General features: G+C 35.4%; 1 protein-coding gene across 1 annotated transcript; it reads left to right on the forward strand.

The window, feature by feature from the left end:
• The first annotated feature begins 473 nt into the window (after positions 1-473).
• LOC128855558 (uncharacterized) lies at positions 474-13,369 on the forward strand. Its single transcript, XM_054090559.1, has 8 exons — positions 474-1,051; positions 4,727-4,843; positions 4,915-5,077; positions 5,155-6,024; positions 7,665-9,462; positions 9,855-9,981; positions 11,751-11,896; positions 11,959-13,369. The coding sequence occupies exons 2-8, from the start codon at positions 4,752-4,754 to the stop codon at positions 12,111-12,113; spliced, it is 3,351 nt and encodes a 1,116-aa protein (XP_053946534.1). The 5' UTR covers positions 474-1,051; positions 4,727-4,751; the 3' UTR covers positions 12,114-13,369.
• The last annotated feature ends 1,425 nt before the right edge of the window (positions 13,370-14,794 follow it).

Consider the following 14,794-nt stretch of genomic DNA (forward strand, 5'->3'; position numbering starts at 1 on the left):
CACCTTACGACTGAATACCCTACGCGCATGCACCTCTGCTTGTACACATGAGCTTAATAACTATCGTAGATGTGGCAACTAGTATCTTCTGGCGAGTTCCGTCTGCTTTTTGTCTTGGTATCTCATTCGCTCGTTATTGTTTCCAGTAGGTTAACGTAGTTTCTCGTTCGTAACAATACGTACATAAATTTGAATTGGTCTCCACAGCCCTTTATAAGTTCGAAAGTCTGGAGCACAAAATCGGATTATTTTTATTCGCCCTCATACTTCTTGTTATAAACAAATTTAAAAACCTAAAAAAGAAACTGTTTTTAAACTCTTTGTGTAGTAAATCATTGGATTAGCTCTTAAGAAACTTTTCGGAAAAATACTTATTTTCAGTGAGATTTCTGGGCAGAAGGTGCAAATTTTCGCAGTGTAAGAAAGTTTTCTATTGCTTCGATAATATATTTCTAGTTGGGCAGCACAGATTTTTTCCACGTGCTTGCCTATTATTCTTTGACATTGCATTTCGTTGTGCAATTTCGCGATATACATACACACGTGGCTGGGAATGTGTGTGAACTGCCAAAGTAGTGTGGAATGGGGAAATTAAAGTTGCAAAAGCAAACGTCAAAGCAACTGTCAAAAACGCCTTGCTTCAAACAACCAAACACAAGTAAATTAACCACCGTTACTGTCGCGCGGCCACGTGAAGAATTTCCCTCGTTTAAGAGCCGTGTGTTTGTCCATATTGGAGCAAATTGTTAAAGGCAAGAATATTATTAAAAATATTGCCACAAAGAAGTGAATTTATAATAAAAAATAGTGAAATTAAATAATATATAAGTTAAGTTTATCGCCGGTATGTGAATGCATTGTGAGGTTAAAATCGGTAAAAGCGGGCGCAGAAGCTAAGTGCAAAAGCAAAAGCACGGGCGAGCACGTTGTCGATTTGGCATCAGCCGCGTGAGATATTTTGAATTTAAGCTAATAAAAAATATAAAATAAAGAATTTTGTGACAAGTGAATATTAAGGATAAAGTACAACGTAACGGGATTTAAAGTGAAGGTGAGTATTATGGCAAACTTAAGGATTACCATATTTGGAAGACTGGAGGAAATATTTTGGCAGCGGGGGAGGCTTCATGGGTAACGGCATTGCAAATAGGAGGTATTAAGTAGCCCCATTAACAACTGTCAATAATGTTTAAGCATATTATAAAACATATGCTTTATAAGAAAAAAATGTGATAATATCAGATAAATATCGTAATTTTTGATGGGAGTATTTGGAAAAGTCCACTTATGTTTCTACCTGTTATTTTTTGTATCATAACTAAAACCAGGTATATGAACCGCATGCCGTTGTACATTTAGGCTAACAATGCAACGTGTCAACTATTGTCTTCAGTACAAGGAAATTAGACCTTTCACAATTTTCGCCTGTATTAAAAACCTTTATGTTTAAGGTATGCGTCTTCACTTAATACATTCATTTGTGCAAATACATACATACGTAGACTAATATAGATATATTTTCAAAACTATTCACCATTTCTTTGACAAATTGCTTAAATGTGAAATACCATTGAAGAGACCATTGGACAATCCTACAACGTATATACCAACATAAATAGGTATAAACACGCACAAATGTGTGTATATACTCGTATGTGAACACATTTGTGTTCTGGTACAAACAAACCAATACAGGCTAGCACACGAGCAGCTGTTTCGGCCACTTCAGACCAAAGCACATGGTAGGCTCGCACAATCACTGGCACACGGTTTATAAACCAGTCAATCTCAATGCATCAATGATGACGATAACAAATAAAACAACAAAAAATACAAATAACGATTGTACTACCGAGCGTTGGTATTGCCACGCTTGCGAACAAAAATCTACACTCGCATACTTTGGTAATTTTTATTGTATTTTCATTTGTTGTCACATCTTCATGGCATTTACTATGGGACTTCAAGACGTTGGAAGCAAAGTATAGGCAATGACAACGTTTAAAATTTTCAAATCGTCTTCAAGAGAAATTGTATGAAATCACCCGATCTATAAACCGATGAGGGAGAACTACATGTGTATAGTATATTTATTTATGGCCGAGGTTTAGTAATATGAAATTATTCTTAATACAGCGTCCGATGTGAAATTCGAATGGAAATATATTCTAAACTAAAAGGAATTTTAACGAAATATTTATATTGACAAATTTAATATAAGTACATATCTTTATTTATTTGACAGATTTACCATTTTTTATTTAAAAACATTGAAAACTGAAAATGCTGCTACAGCACAAATCACAGCTTATTTGATACAGTTAAAATTATTCTTAAAGAATTTTAAAAATCACGTTAAAAAGTGCCTGGCTGGTTGAGAGCCTTGGGTTGTATCAGTAGCGATTTTCTGCCTCTCTTCTAGTAGCGGTCTCTTCGACTCTTCTTTGGACGAAATTTTGTAGCTTCGAATTTGTTTTTATCTAAGAGATAAAATTTTCAAATTTTCAGTCACTCTCATATCAATACAGTGTGCCGAAAGTGCCATTAAATGGGGACAGTTCCATGTGAGGCGTGATTGTACGACTGCTGTTTTTAGTTGTGGATCATTATATTATATTTACTAGCGAAGCAGGCAGAGGGTCCGCTAGTTATATTTATAAATTATGAATTGACCGATTATACCGACTTTCTTGTAACTTTGTATGAAATGGTTTTTCAGAACATGCGGTGTTATGCGGCGTAAAAATGCTTGAATCAAACAAGTTGCGACCCATTGTATGTATATGTATGCGTAAATGTACTTATACAGTGGTGGCCACATTTTTTGCAGCTACTGCCGTAGAATTTTTAGCGTTTTATTGTAATTCTTTCTTTTTATAGAATAATATCATATTTTTTGCTCAATTGTCGGATAATGTTGATGGAAATTAAACTTATTTGGTTTGGAATGCGTGATCCTATTTCAACATAAGCTCCTTGAGTTCCCGTGTCGAACATTGTACTTTTATTTAATGTTTTCAAGTTTAACAAAAATCTTCTTTATAGAAACAAATTATTACATTTTTTACAGCAATCCAAAAAAGGGGATTATTAAAAAAACAGGACATCTGTATGGGATAAATCCCTGGCCATTAGGATATTTATTTATGCACAAAGTTTTATACAAAAATCTTTTCCTATTATAATCATTCGAGTCTTTGTTGTTGTTTTCATTCTAAACTATTTTTAAGTGGCGGGTCCCAAACCCGTTGTTGTTGTAGCAGCTTACTAAACCCTGCCAGTGCAATGTGCTTACCGGTCGTCTTCGTGTGTCGACAGGTTGGGTTCAAAGAGAGAGGGGTGTTAGGTGAGTAGGTTTTATAGGGCGTGTGAATAGATGGTTAGTGTCGTGCGGTGGGCCTTCACGTGCTGGACATATGCGGGGCTCTCGGGGTTGCTGGATTTTTGTTTGTTCGTTAACAGTAATAGGTTGCAGGATCTCTTCATCTGCTGTTGGTGGTGGTTGGACTCCGATTACGGCATTCGGGGTTCGGGAATTTAGGAAAGTGGCAAGTGTCTCCCGATGAATGTCGTTAAGCGCATGTCTAAAAACTGTCCGGCCCAGTAGTTGTCGGTTAGATTTGTCTTGGATCTCGTAGGAGTAGTTGAAGAGATGCCTCCAGACGTGCCTGGAAGGCGCCTCAGGTTCTAGCAGGTGTCGACAAGGGTGAAACCTACGATAGAAACTGTTTGCTGAGTATATTGTTGTTCTTTTTGACTGTACCTCATTATGGAGCTGTTGTAGGGGGACATCAGGAGGCATGCCGTGGCTGTCCTAATATCAGTGCCACACCTCAAACCCGTTATATCGCACAACGCCACTCTGAGACGCCAGTCTGGTACCGCCCATCGAATTAATTGCCGCACTAAAGCTTGCTCTCTTTCTGCCGGAACCTATGTCTCCACACGGGCAAGCTACCTCGCATATAGGTTGCTTACGTTTCCTAGGGTGCCCGAACGATGACGCAAGAGTTGGTATTGCGTATAGTCGTGCAACTGTAACTGAATACCCAGAAGCACTCCGTACTTATATACGGGGAATGCTGCTGGAGTGACAGTCATTGGCCGGATATAAATCCGGGTCGTTTCGGTAACGTAGAACCCACTGTCGTGGAAATGGCTAGTTGACCCTCTAACCCATTGCTTATAAAATAGAATAATGTAACGAATATCTGCTCAGCAAGCATTTTTGGCGTTTTATTGTAATTCTTTTTTTTAGCTAATTTTTGAAACTCGGTTTTTTTAATTTACAGTTAAAGCCAAATAGATTTAATAATTCAAATACAATAATACGGCGGCTACCGTTCGGCAGTGCTTGGGTTCGAAACCCTGGGCATGCAATACCAAGTGAAAAAGCAAGTTTTTTCTATTAGCGGTCGACCCTCGGCAGGCAATGCCAAATTGCCGAGTGTAATTCTGCCATGAAAAAGCTACTTGGCTTTTAGTTTAAACTTTTTCTATTTCTCCTTGTTCCTTAGGTTAAACAAACTTAACTTAAATATTTTCAACATTCTTAAATTATAAGTATATAAATTAAATATACAAAAATAAATTATATATAAAATATTTATATAATTAAAAAAAAAAACAGCGATTGGTATGGAACGGCACTTGCTACCGTTCCACTTCCTCATTTGCCCTCTATATGTTTCTATAACTTATACAAAATAATAAATTTTTATTGCAGCTTGCATGCAACAGTTTGCGCCATAATGGACTCACGGCTTTTGAACGTATTTCACGATGATACGTTTGAAAGCGGCTATACACAACTCAATACAGATTTTTGGTCTAGTGAGAGCGAGTGAGTCAAAAGGATAATATAAAATTGTATACGCCATTACTAAAAACTGATTATTTATATTTGTTCCTCAGCACCATGGGTCAACTCACAGAAACATTGCATGGAATTTTGCCAATTCCTCCTGATGCAGAGCACCATACAGACTTATATAGTAGCGCGCTGCTCGATGCAGAAGACAATTTTCGGATAGCCAACAAAATAGATGCTACATCAAATTTACAAAAGAAAGAATTGGTAGGTGGACAGGCAACCGAGTCAGATAACGAAGTAGAAAGTTATTTTGTATAAAATGGTTGTTTGCAAAATTTCAGCTAGTCTATGGCGATTTTACGCAGCCACAATTGCCTACAAATTCCATTGACATCATAACCGTGGATCCTAATTCGTTCGACTCAGACTCGGATGACGATACCGATTATAGTGAAGATGCTGATGACGATCAACTAGGTGTGGCAGTGATTGATAATACAAATGGGGGTATCCGCCGAGTAGATTTCGACGATAATCGTAGTCATTGTAGTGATGCTACATTTCGTACACGTACTGATAGTTCTTCTATTGGCGACTACGAATCGCATACAAGTGACTATGATGATAGTTCAGATGATGATGATGAGAATGTTGGTAACATCAGAAGTAATCACTTTGAAGATATAATCCCAAGTAATGCCACGGAAGCGATTTTCTTAGCAGACAAGGATATACCTGATTTAACAGCAGGTCTCTTAGAGGCCGATGGAATCGATCTAGAATCAAGTTTCCAATTGCATCTAGACGATATTGCGGTGCGTAATAAAAATCGCGCCTTGAGCACAAACACCATAGATTCTGACGTGGATGTAAATAATTTTGATTTAGCGGAATTCATAACGAACGACGAAGTAACATTAACAGCTCAAAAAGTGAAAATTAATAATGTAGTGCAACCCAAACCAAGTGTTGCACCGCCAAAACGTCTAGCAATACCGGTAAAAAGCAATATTGACACGGACTCTGATGTTGATTCGGATGTTATTGTTGACATAGAGACGGTAGATGTAGATAATGAGAAATCTTTGTGGGAGATGGCATCAGAAAGTGCTGCAGTGCTAAATGATAACGATGTCGCGTACGAAGATAATGTAAAGAAGGATCCATCCTGGAGTCCAAAAGCCGTCAAGAAGGATACTGCACCGAAAGAGGTACTATTTATTTTTCTCATGTAATTTTTTTAAATTTATATGCAATAAGATGCTGTGCAGCCTCTATAATAGATAATAATAAAAAATAATATAATTATTGAGAAATAATATAATTATTAAAAAATAAATTAACTATTAAAAATAGTATAATATATTGTAATTATTAATAAATTATATAAATATTAAAAAATAATATAAATATTAAAAAAAAATATATATAATAAAAAAAAATTGAATTATTGAAAAATAACACAATTATTAAAAAATAAATTAATTATTAAAAAAAAATAATTAAAAAATAATATAATTAAAAAAAATAATAATTATTAAAAAATGATTAAATTGTAAAAAAAAATGTATTATTAAATAATAATATAAATATTAAAAAGCAATATAGTTATTAAGGGGGTAGTATGGTTAATTCGGTGTAAAACAAGCATATTTTTCGAAATTTTTTTTGTCGACACAGTTGATTTATTCAAAATTTTAAAATTACTTCATTATAAAGTCATATTTAAAGAATATTGTGTGAAATTTTCATTGATTTTTATGAAGAAATGAGTTGGTGGCAGCGAATCTTCGCGGACGTCTCATAAAAAAGTTTGTCCCTCAGAACTCATTACTGGATCAACTAAAATCAAAAAACCAAATTGATTTCATCAGCTAATAAAGTTTCGCAGGTAACAACGTCGAATTTTTATTTTTTATTTTTTTTTTTTAATTTTTTAAAGCGCTTTGAAGTCAAAACACCGATTTTTCATAAAAAAAACTTGAAAACTTTGTTGTTTTAAAATATGACAAAATTTAAAAAAAAAAAAAACTCGACGTCATTACCTCGTGAATAAAGTAAAGAAACAAAAAAACCAAATTTGAAAAGAATCGGTGCAGTAGATATGAATCTACAGTGGACACCGACCGTAAAAAAGGCAAGTGTGAGAAAAACGCGTTTAAAGATTTTCGGCAGCGTGAAATCCGGTTGGAGAGGTAGATACTTAATCCTTTGTGTCTTTGTCAATTTTACTCTAATGCACTTCAAACTTTCACACAATAATCTTAAGATATTATAGAATAATTTAAAAAAAAAAAAAAAAAATGAAAACAAAAAAAAATACCATACTACCCCCTTAAAAAAAATATATAAATATTAAAAAAATACAATTATTAAAAAAAATATAAATATTAAGAAATAATATAAATATTAAAAATTAATATATATATTAAAAAATAATTGAATTATTGAAAAATAACATAATTATTAAAAAATAAATTAATTATAAAAAAAATAAATTAAAAAATAATATAATTAAAAAAAATAATTATTAAAAAATGATTAAATTGTAAAAAGAAAATTTATTATTAAATAATAATATGGATATTAAAAAACAATATAGTTATTAAAAAAAATATATATAAATATTAAAAAACTACAATTATTAAAAATAATATAAATATTAAGAAATAATATAAATATTAAGAAATAATATAAATATTAAGAAATAATATAAATATTAAGAAATAATATAAATATTAAAAATTAATAAAATTTGAAAAATAAATATATTCTTAAAAATAATTTATAATTATTAAAAAGTAATACATTATTTTTGTCGAAATTCTAATAGAAAAAATAACATTTTCAGGCAAAGACACGCCCATCCACCGCAATAGCTGCTCCAACAAATACTGCTAATAATAATTTGCAAAATACGCGCCATTTTACAATTATACCCAGCAAGCGCCAATGTGACATTCTCAAGGGCAAAGCAAGTACCGGCAAAAATAAGTCAACCACAAAGCAGGCACCAAGCAAACCCATTACGAAAAAAGGACCAGATGCCACAGCAGGCAATGCCTCAAAAGCTGGTTCACTCACTTGTAGAGTTGGTGTAGGTCAAAGTGGCAAAAACTTGTCTCTACTTTCACAGATTATTTCTGCTGACGAAAGCAAACCACAAACTAATGAAACTTTAAAAACAGAGGAGAAAAAATCGGAGCCCCAACAGCCCTCTGTACAAGATATACAAGTTTCACCAGAAAAAATCCAAAAAGAAACTGCATTGCAACAAACAAAACTAGCAGTAAAGCGTAAACTTAATTTAGAAGAGTATAAGCGGCGACGTGGTGGCAATGCTCCCGCCGGCCAAAACGAATGCGACAAGACATCAAGCGAAACCCAAATTGTAAACAAGTCTGCAACACAAAATACGCAAGTAAAACACAGCCAAGAAGTAACTTCCGTTGTTAAGAGTTTGAGAAATCAAGTTGGTCAAAAACCTCCAGTAGATCCCATAACCGATGCTAAAAATAAGGTGTTGCGCCTGCAGGAGCTGAAACGAGCACAACAATTGAAAATTATAGATTCTACGATATCAGCGAAAGTGCCGCGTGTCACAAAATTACCACCACTTAAGGATATTGTAAAAGACACCTACTATGCAGACAATAACGAGCGCAATCAAACTGCGGCTGACGCTAAATTACATACCGATTATGAGGAACTGATCATCGTCTCAGCTGGCTGTAACACTGAGATTAGTATACCACCGCTTAATATATTACCAATTAATGTATGCGAACGTTCTCTTTTGAAATCTTCTGCATTGCTCTATAATATGCCAAAGGGTTTAACGTCAAGTAGCTCATTGATTGCCAGTATACAGGATGTGGTTGTGCAAAAGGTAGTTGGCCCTGAAAAGTCTGGCATAGCGAATAGCGTTACAACGTCGCTTTCGGAGAAAACAAAAATCGAGGCGGAACAACACGGCGAGGATAAGGTGATTATGCATTTGCGTAAAGACAGAATACGACCACAAACCGTCAGCATTGGCGTGCAAACTGACCTGCAGCCAGGTTTTGTGCGTTTGCCAAAAATTCCGCTTAAACAGCGGGCTCCACGAAATTTTCGGAAACACAGCGGCAAAGATGATTCGGACAGTGATGCATCGTGTGTGCGTAGCCGTATACGCAGTCGTAGTCCTGTAAATCGTTCACGTAGTCGCTCGGCCGATAGCTATGAATCATCAGTGGAACGCGCTGGCGGCGTACGCCAGTGCGATGCTGCTGGTGGCTATTCGTCGCGCAGCAGTCGTCGGCATCGTAGTTCCATCAGTTCTTCCTATTCCGAATCGGGACGTATATCACGTAATACACAACGCCAATCGCGCACAAGCTATAAAAAACGTACAAAAAAATATGCTCACAATTCATCGGTGTCATCTTCTTCTTCTTCGGACATGTCCGATCGGAGTCGCAGTCGCAGCCGGAGTCGGAGTCGAAGTCGGGGTCTCAGTCGTAGTCGTAGTCGCAGTCCATATTATAGACGATCATATGTGAAATCGCGTTCGCGTTCGCGCTCACGTTCTATTTCACGTGCGAGCAATCGATTTAGAAAGCCAGGTGCACACAACAACTTTGCGAATGGCAATGTATCGCAGCCAGGTGAGTGGTTAATTTCAAAAATTGAGTGTTTTTTGCTTAGCCTATTTTATTTAATTCGATTAACCTTTTTGCATCATTCGACGGAACAATCCGCGAACAAGAACTCGTCATGACCAAGAGCCGAATAGTCCTTGCGAACAAAAACTCTCTGATCTCGAAGAATGAAATAATCCGCAATAAATTATTTTTTTCGCTAAAGTTTGAGGAAAGTAAGTAATTTATTGTAGGTAATCCTGTAACATTATTTTCCATTAGAATAATAAAAGTATTGTCGGCGCAAGGTATTTTGAGCGGCACGCGTATTTCGAGCGGTGATGCAAAAGGGTTAATCTTATTTTGTTTCATTTTTACTACGTTCGATATATAAATGATAATTTTTCTTGATGTATTAGCTGTTGAAGAGCGCCGTATAGTATACGTAGGACGTATTGAGGAAGAGACCACCAAGGAGATACTAAGAAGAAAGTTTTTGCCTTATGGCACGATCAAACAAATTTCGATCCATTACAAGGATACTGGGTAAGCAGCTGGCTCTATTTCAGCACACATTTTATACTTAGTCTTGCCATAAATTCTGTAACAAATTCAGAGAACGAATTCGCAGGAAAAAGTCCCGTTATTTTTGCTTTTGTTCGTATGCATTGTCTTCTACTCATAAATTATACTCAGTTTCGTGACAAATTTCGCTTGTTAACACGGGGAGGGAGTGGGGAGCTAAGAAAAATCGCATTGCAGTAACTGCATTATGGAAGTGTGGTAAAAGTGCAAGTGAGATTTACGAACTCCTGAAAAAAAAATATTCACACACACGATCAATCGTTTTTCCCAAACGTTTGAAGTGACAGACAGAAATAGAAGTGGTCGTCCTCGCGAGGTTCGAACCAGTGCAGCCATAAAAGCCGTTCGAGAAAGAATTTGCAGATTATGTCCAGGGGAAATAAATGTATCGACCAGATCCATGTCAAGACTAATTAGAGATGATCTCCACATGAAAGCCTTCCGTCGCTCAACGTAATCTTTTGACAAGGCGCTTGAAGAAAATTACACTCGACAGATGAAAGCAGCTTCTTCGGTGGCACGCGATTAACGGCCATGAAAATATTCTTTTCACAGATGAGAAAATTTTCACTGTTGAAGAAGTTTTTAATAAATAAAACGACAAAATCTATGCTAAAATTTCTGAAGACGCAAATAATGTATTATAGTTCCAAGTGTTCAGTCTCCGTAATGGTTTGGTGGGGAGTGTCCTGTAAAGGCGTTATATCTTTTCATTTCTGCGAAGAAGGGGCTTAGACCAGAGCAAAAGGCAGACAATAAACGACATTCATCGGGAGACCATCATCACCTTGTTAAGCTCCCGACCACCGAATGCCGTAATCGGAGTCCAACTACCACCTACAGCAGATAAAGAGCTCCAGCTTCCCCGTGAGACCCACGTAACACTGGCACAATTACGTTCTGGATACTATAGCAGGTTAAACTCCTACTTATCCAGAATTGACCTCGACATATCAAACACATGTCCTGTATGTGAAGACACCTCGCACGACATTAACCACCTTTTCACATGCCCCTCAAAACCCATTCTGGACCCAACCTGTCGAAACAGCATGTTTCTTGGGCCCATCTTTAGATGAATTAGACGAAGACGACCGGTGACATACACTACACTGACAGGGCTTGTATTACTGTTATAACAACAACAACTGGAGCGAAAGTGCTCCAGGAGGATGTCTGAGAAGGCGTGGTGAAGCAATTGAGCAGTACTCTCTTCAATGGAGAGCGTTAGATCTTTCAGCAAGATTTCGCGGCAGCCCATAAAGTAAAAAACACCCAGCAGGGGCTAAAAAACAATATTCCTGGGATCACAGCCGCAGAAGATTGGCCGTCTGGAAGTCCAGGTCTGCATACATTGGACTACAGTTTGTATTCAGATATGGAGGACATGGCCTGTCGAAGACCTCACAGAAATTTGGAGAGGCTCAAAATATCTTTGGTTCGAGCAGCGACGTGAATATGCATGGAAACTGTGCCTACTGCAATAGTTGAATGGCCTAATCGTTGAAGGCTTGTGTAAAAGCTTGGTAACCATTTCGAAAAAAAATTTAAAAATATTCTCTTTAATATTTACATGATTAAATAAAACCAACTTCATTCAAAAAGTATTATAATTTCATATCTATAACGAACTTAACTTGTTACAGAATTTATGGCAGGACTAAGTGAATTACGTAAATTCGAAAATTGTATATCTTTAAATCTATGCACTCTTTCATTCTTTTATTCAGCATGAAGTATGGCTTTGTAACTTACGAACGCTCACAAGATGCATTCACAGTAATAGATAGTAGCGCTCGTGATCCTACAATTAACATGTACGACATCAGCTTCGGTGGTAGGCGCGCTTTTTGCCGCTCTTCATACGCCGATTTAGGTGAAATATTATACAAATATCATTTCGTAGATTTTTTGCTCAATCTCTAATCTAATTTGCAGATAACGCCGGCATTAATACCTATCATTCGGTTGTATTTCCCAAAGTGCAAGCGCCACCTAAAGAGGAGGATTCCTTTGAAGCTTTGCTGCAGAAAGTGAAGGCGAAAATGAGCGCCAATAAAGTAGGGGGCGGGACGAATACAATTAATGCATGACGTCAGCCATGGAAATTAAACGCAATGAAATGTTGTAGTCAAGTTCTATGTGTGAGATTTTTCATTTCGTATTTTAGTGGCATAATCGTTTTCGTACTTTCATTCATATTTAACTTGTTGTATGCAAAGATAATTCTAATTTGAAATAATGTTATATACATACGACAAAATATCGTACATTTATTTTTCTATAAAAACTTCTTCTATTAATTAAGTTTAGTTTCTATGTTCTTTTTTTTAATGAATTGCTAAATGTATGCGTACGTTAATTCACACGCTTGAATAATAGAAATTCAGCTGAGTACTGATGATTACTTTTAGCTGCAATGACATTAGAAGAAAATTAAACGCGCATCAGATGCATTATTGGACTGAAAATATAGTTTTTTTTATGCTAATTTCAAAAAGGAAACGACTTGGAGGAGGTTAATAAATAAATCTTTTATTTCTCAATGTACATTGTTATCTTAAGTGGAATGTGATAATAGAAGCCACAGTCATTTATTGCAAATAAGTTGAATTGCTTAATATTTACATATTTAGAACACAAGAAATAACCCCATAAATTGCATATATATGTATGTGCGTGTGTATGAATATAGATTATTTAATGAATTTACCGGAGACAGAGCGGACCATAACTAAAGCCGGCAAGTGTTAAATGTGAATTTTTCATAGTTAACTACTCTAATATTTTTGTAAATTTTGTACATTTGTAAACAAGCATAAAGCATAAAACAAATAAAAACAACAACTAATGATCCTACACAAAATAGTCTAAAACTATTTACGAACGTACAAATGTATGGAATGAAATGGATGACAAATCAAACTGTTGATATAGAACCCTGATATTAGCTGTAATAGTAGGCACTTTTTAATTTCTTAAATACAATTTCCAACTACATGCTTGTATTCTAGTTAAGTTAAGAAAATATGTATATTTCTAAATTGATTTGTGGATTCATTTTTAAACTGCACGCTGACGTATAGTTTGATTTTAAATCCATTGCAACCAGCATAAAATGTAAAAAACAGAAACATAGCTATATTGCAACTTCAAATTAACTCCAAAATAGTTTTATTGCTCACAGAAATATATGTATACTTTAGTTTAATTACTATTAAAGTATATATTTGTAAAAGCTATAGAAAATAACGCTAAGCAGATTTTATGTTTCGTTTTGTAATTTAAGCAGCCACCATAGGAAGCCATTAAGCCATCAAAATATATAGAATAAATGTAAACAAATGTGCGGCTATTTCAAATAATTGTTGCCTTAAATTGAATGTTAAACCACGCAAACATTTATACTAATTCATTAGTTATGATTTTTTAATTACTTCCTAAACTTAAGTTTATGCGTTTGCTTTGTGTATTTTTTACTAAATAAATTGTAGAGGAATACTTATGAAACAAGTAAAAATTGTTTGTTTCATTGTTGTTGTTGTTAATGTTATTGTTGTAGCAGCATAAACATTTCCCATACATATATGGGAGAAGCTACTGAAGTGACAGTCCTTGGTCAGATATAAATCCGGGTCATTCCGGTAACGTAGAACCGACTGCCGTGGGAACGTGCTTGTTTCATTCCTTATTGGTGCCTACTAGCGATACTAATATTAGCGAAAAATTGTGATCCAGTGAAGTCGGCATGTTTTAAAAAAATCCGCGGACTCAGCTGGGAACATGACTTTTTTAATACGAGTAAAAACTCAAACTGCCCTTTTCTGGCGGCATACAATTGTAGGTCCCTCCGTTTGTCGAGCAATATCAAGACGCACATCACAAATAATTAGGAGGAGCTCGGCCAAACATCTAAAAGGGGTGTAAGCGAATCTAAGGAATTTCAGTTTCGGGCATACAGCAACGAATTGGCTATAATTCTGTAGATGCGTATACGTCCAGTTGAGGAATAAGTAATAAATAAGTAACCAAATATAAAAAAGATTGGGTTTTTAAGTGATTGTTCTCTGTGGCAACCAGACTCAACGGACGACCCGATGGCAACCCTGACACGAAGAGGACAACATAAAAACGTAACTGAATAAACGGATAGTTCTAACGAATCGCCGGCGAGTTCAGATTCGTTATTACTCATTCGCATTGCACACATTTTTCTTTAAATCTAACTTAATCCTAATTTTAAACAAAATATTTATGTAAATAAAAACTTAAAATAAAATACATTTTACCTAATCGATAAAATTATTTGCCACTATACCCACATTCTCTAATGGCACTGATTCCCTAATAAAATTGTCAAACACTGGTTTCTCCATACGAACAAACGCTAATAAATAGTTTTGAAAGAGGATATCACCAGGATCAACTTTATTGAAAACAGGAATAGTCCAGAGGGTTTGAGTTTTCCTTTACGGAGTATTAAAATCTTAAAATTTTGGGTGAAAGTGCGAATCGAAATATCAATAATATTATGGTTAAAACGAATTCAAATATAGTTTCTACTCTCAAGCTTCTGTGGTAGAATTTGACTAGAATTTTTTTTGTAGTAAATTTTAATTTTTACAAAAATTGGTATTTTACCCTTTTTTCTTTAAAAGCTTAAAATTGTTACACAGAAATTTTAAGCAGACAATTTTACTGGATGTCACCGGAGGTGAAAAACTCGTACAGGTTAAGGTGAGCGGACAAGAAAGCTTTGTCCTCTTTGTGATCA

This window comes from Anastrepha ludens, chromosome 2 (genome assembly GCF_028408465.1).
Source record: "Anastrepha ludens isolate Willacy chromosome 2, idAnaLude1.1, whole genome shotgun sequence".
Taxonomy (NCBI): domain Eukaryota; kingdom Metazoa; phylum Arthropoda; class Insecta; order Diptera; family Tephritidae; genus Anastrepha; species Anastrepha ludens.

Excerpts from the sequence above, each read along its gene's own strand:
- LOC128855558 (XM_054090559.1), top strand. The coding sequence starts at position 4,752 with ATGGACTCACGGCTTTTGAACGTATTTCACGATGATACGTTTGAAAGC. Across the intron at positions 5,078-5,154 it reads ATTTACAAAAGAAAGAATTG|CTAGTCTATGGCGATTTTAC; the intron begins GTAGGTGGACAG and ends GCAAAATTTCAG. Across the intron at positions 6,025-7,664 it reads AGGATACTGCACCGAAAGAG|GCAAAGACACGCCCATCCAC; the intron begins GTACTATTTATT and ends TAACATTTTCAG.